We start from the raw sequence: 4,120 nt of genomic DNA on the forward strand, positions 1-4,120 counted from the left end.
CAGCCCTTACCTGCCCCGAGAAGCCTTTTCCTGGGGCCCCGCTCCACGGAAATCCACCGCGGGCACATCCGTGGGCTCCGCCGGCTCGGAAGCGGAGTCCGCGGCGGGCTCCGGCGGCCTCGGAGACTCCCGGCCACGCTGGGGGTTGGGGGCAGCGGAGCCCCTGGCGCCGACACCAGGTCTGACATTGGGCTTCACGCTCAGGCGCGCCCTGCGGAACATGGCGGAGCCGGGGGGCCCGGGGAGGCGGCCCCGCGGCCGCCCTCAGCCCCGAGCCCCGGCGGCTGCCCGGAGAGGCGGCTGGGAGCGACGGCCGCCCCCAAGGCCACACCACCAGCCCGGCGGGCGGCTACCGCAGTTCCACTGCCCCGCCGCCGCCGCCTCTCTCCCGCCACCGCCGCTTTCTCATGACCCTGCCACACCAAGAGCGAAATTGTTCCCCCCTCCCTGCGCCCCCGCCCTCGGAGGGCGCCGGAGCCGACGCGTCATCAGCCCGCGCCGCGGCATGACGTCAGACGCACGGCGTCCGAAACCATGGTAACCGGCGAGCTGCGGACCCCGGGTTATCGGGGAACCGAAAATTGAGGCGCAAGGTTGTGTGCTCTTCCTTCTCCAGGCGTCCTGAGGAATGGCTGAAAGGAGGGAAGGGAGAAAGCCTACTCCTCCACTCAAGCCTCTTAGGGGACCTGCTAAAATCGCTGGCCGGTTTTGTTTTTAGAAGGTCTTGAAGAGCAATTAGCCAGGATGAAAGCGGGGCCTGCTCGCCCGTGTAACTCGGGGCTTAGACGTTCTCAGTTGAGTAGAACACAGAAATCCTAATGTGAAGAAGCTGATCATGGTTGCCGCCTAAGAGGGGAACGGGGTTTCTGAGAAACACATGTGGGGTAGGAAGCCCATTCGCCATATGCCCTTCTGTACTTCTTCTTGCTCTACCTTGAGAATCAGACCTTGTGTGCTTTCTCACGTAAAAATATTACCCATCCAAAAATTATTATAGCTGAAGCTTTGTAAACTATTGTGAGTATTCTTAATCTGCTTCAAGAGCTGGTAGTGAGCAAGACATTCTAGGTTTGGGAGGAGGAAATACAACGCACAAATGAACACGATACTTTAAAAATGTATTCAATGCAGTGGCGCCTGCCGGAATTCCCAGCTACTCGGGGGACTGAGCCGAGAAGTAGAGGTTACAGCGAATAATGATCACAACCACTGCACTTCAGCCTGGGCAACAGAATGAGACCTTGTCTCTCAAAAATAGAAAAGAAGAAGAAAAGTTTACAGGGAAATATGATGGAGAGTAATGGGAGGCTGGTTACTGGGTAGTTAGGGAAGTCCTCTATGATAAAAGGGAAAATAGCTAGAGATGAGGTTGACCCGGAAGGTATGGGCCAGTGTTTGGTCCTGTGATATAAATTCCCTGACTCATGGAAACAGAAAGGTCTGACTTCCTTCTTAAAAGGAAAAGTTCTACAAAAAACTCCTGCTTTGTTAATAACAAAATGTCAAAGGAATAAAATCCTAAACTGGTTGAAGAAATCGATCATCCAAAGGAAGAAAGAAAAGAAAAGTGTTTCTGAAAGTAGGAAGGCAAAGCTGAAAGCAGAAAATAGAAAAAGAGATTCCTCTAAGCCTGGGAAGAACACAGAAATCTGTGAGTTCTGTAAGCCCCTCCAGTTCTCTGGAAAAATAACAGGATTTCAGTTGTATCAAAAAAGAACTCAAAAAAGAACCCCCTGCTGAAGATGTCTCAGGAATCTTGGAGCCAGGACATATGCTCTGGACAGAACATTCTTATATAAACTAAAGACTTTCCCCAAATGTCCTGTCCCATCTACGAGTCTAGAACTTTGTAGGTAAGAAAGTCAGTGATAACCGGACTCGGTGGCTCAGCCTGTAATCCCGCGCCTTTGGGAGGCTGAGGTGAGTGAATTGCCTGAGCCCGCGGGTTTGAGACCCGCCTGGGCAGCGAGACCTCATCTCTACGGTAAATCAAAAAATTAGCCGGGCGTGGTAGCGCGGGCCTGTAGTTCCAGCTATTTGGAAGGTTGAAGCGGAAGGATCGCCGGAGCCCAGCAGGCGAGGCTGCGGCAACCGAGTGAGACTCCAACTCAAAAAAAAAAAGTCAGTGATAACTAAGACTTAATTTCCCACTATTAAAGAGTGGGAACAGAATCAAATTAAATTTTATTACTAAAATCATAAGATATATGTTACACACTCAAGTTTGTGGAGTAAATTATTAGTGGCATCATAGTAATTTTGAAAATTTCTAGTTTTTCCAAGTGTAGTTTTCATGCCTGTAATCCCAGCACTTTGGGATTACAAAGTGGTAGAAGGATCACTTGATGCCACGAGTTTGAGTCCAGTCTGGGCAACATAGCAATACTCTGTCTCCACACACAGAAAAATTGTTTATATTAGCCAGACACAGTTGGTGCACCCTGTATCTTTAGATTCCCAGGACACTAAGGTGGGAGGATCACTTGAGCTCAGGAGTCTGAGGCTGCAGTGAGCAAGGATTATACCACTGCCCTGCAGCCTGGGTAAGTGAGACCCTGTCTCTAAAAAACTAAAAATCTCCAGTTTTTTCTGGCAGACACACCCACCATATCTTTTGTACATGAGGTACATCATGTGTACCCATACAACTAGAAAACTATGTTTAGCTGCAAAAATCTCAATTAGAGTAAACTGAGAGCACATACAGAAACAACTCTACCACTCACCTCCCAATCCCAAATTCCTTTCCTCTTTAGATTATCTCTTTGTAAGGAAAGACAATCATTTTCCCTTGCTTAAGTTATTCAAGACGAGGTTCACTAAGTGGAAACAGCCCCTTGACCCGTTAGCAGTATTGAGGGTGGAATGTGAGGATCCTGACAAGCATGCAAGGCTTCTCTGAGGCTGAAAGAACAATGACAGTAAGAGCTAATATGTTGAGTGTTACCATGTGCTGGGTGGGCACTTAGTACTTCACATATGTTAATCCAGTTAACCAAAGAGATATATATGTCTTCATTTACAGGTAAGAAAGTTTTAACATAATGAAATAATGTGTCCAAGTTGACACAGTTACTAATTGGTAGCTGTGCTTTCAACTCATGTATTCCATCTCCAAAGCCCTGTCTTCACCACTTTCTCCCACCTTCTCTAAAATGGGAGATTTTATGAGGTAATAATTTTTGAAAATTGGTCATATGTACCTGAGGGTTCATTATAGTATTTTCTATACTTTTGTACTGTAAAAATTTTTGTACTGTAAAGATCTTTTTAATTGCTTTAAAAAATGCAGAGCAATCTTAGGGTATCTAAACCCTCTCCGTTTAGAAGAAAATAGATGTCAAATTAACCATAGGAGCATCTTTACACGTCTGTTTCTAGCAATAACAGCTTGTCCACAGCTTTTAGTAGGCTCCAAGGTTATTCTGGGCTATTCTGAATCGTGGTAAGACTGCATTCTCTGCCATCTTCTACGCATCACACAACCCAAGCACAGAGCCAGTAACCTAAAACTCCTAAAGCATGTCGATCGTGGCAAGGGCACTGGGATAAACTGGGAAATGAACAGGCTTCAGAATCCGTCTAAACATAAGTGTCACTCCTACCAACGCCTACCTGTAAGGACAATCTCCCCTGTAAAATGAGAACAACGAAGCCCACCTTGCTAGGTTGTTGCTAGAATAAGGAAGGAAACGATGCAAAGGAAGGACACGACCTTCTGCAGTTAACCCTCAACCTGATCAGTGCCCATTCTCCCGCCTCCGCAAGGTGACGAATGAAAGCGAATGTTCTTGGTCAAGGAGATGCTGTCGTGTTTATTGTCGTTTGCTATCAAAAAGGGGGTACTGCTTAAGCCCCTGTGCCCGCCGACACAGAAGCCGCCTCTCGGCTCACCCAGATGCCGGTGGCGGCAGCGCAAGGGTCTCAGCCCATTCTTTCGGAGCGGCGGGTGTCCGCCCGCGCACGCGCAGTGAGTGACTCCCCAGCCACGCCGGGCCTGGCCTGCCCGCCCCGCCCCGGTCGCGCACGCGCGGTGGCTCGCCGGCCACGCCGGGCCTGGCCTGCCCGCCCCGCCCAGGTCGCGCACGCGCGGTGGCTCGCCGGCCACGCCGGGCCTGGC

The 4,120-nt window shown here is 49.6% G+C and overlaps 1 protein-coding gene across 2 annotated transcripts in view; it reads right to left on the reverse strand.

Annotated features, from left to right (window-relative positions):
* BDP1 (B double prime 1, subunit of RNA polymerase III transcription initiation factor IIIB) overlaps nt 1–474 on the reverse strand; it is a 94,326-nt gene extending 93,852 nt beyond the window's left edge. For both annotated transcript variants that reach the window (XM_008067883.2, XM_021717500.1), the window contains exon 1: nt 11–474. In XM_008067883.2, the coding sequence (XP_008066074.1) occupies nt 11–222 (212 nt within the window). In that variant the 5' untranslated portion in view covers nt 223–474. The remainder of the gene's footprint in view (nt 1–10) is intronic.
* Nucleotides 475–4,120: the final 3,646 nt, after the last annotated feature.

This window comes from Carlito syrichta, unplaced genomic scaffold (assembly GCF_000164805.1).
Source record: "Carlito syrichta isolate Samal-C Ts95f unplaced genomic scaffold, Tarsius_syrichta-2.0.1 Scaffold309812, whole genome shotgun sequence".
Lineage (NCBI taxonomy): Eukaryota > Metazoa > Chordata > Mammalia > Primates > Tarsiidae > Carlito > Carlito syrichta.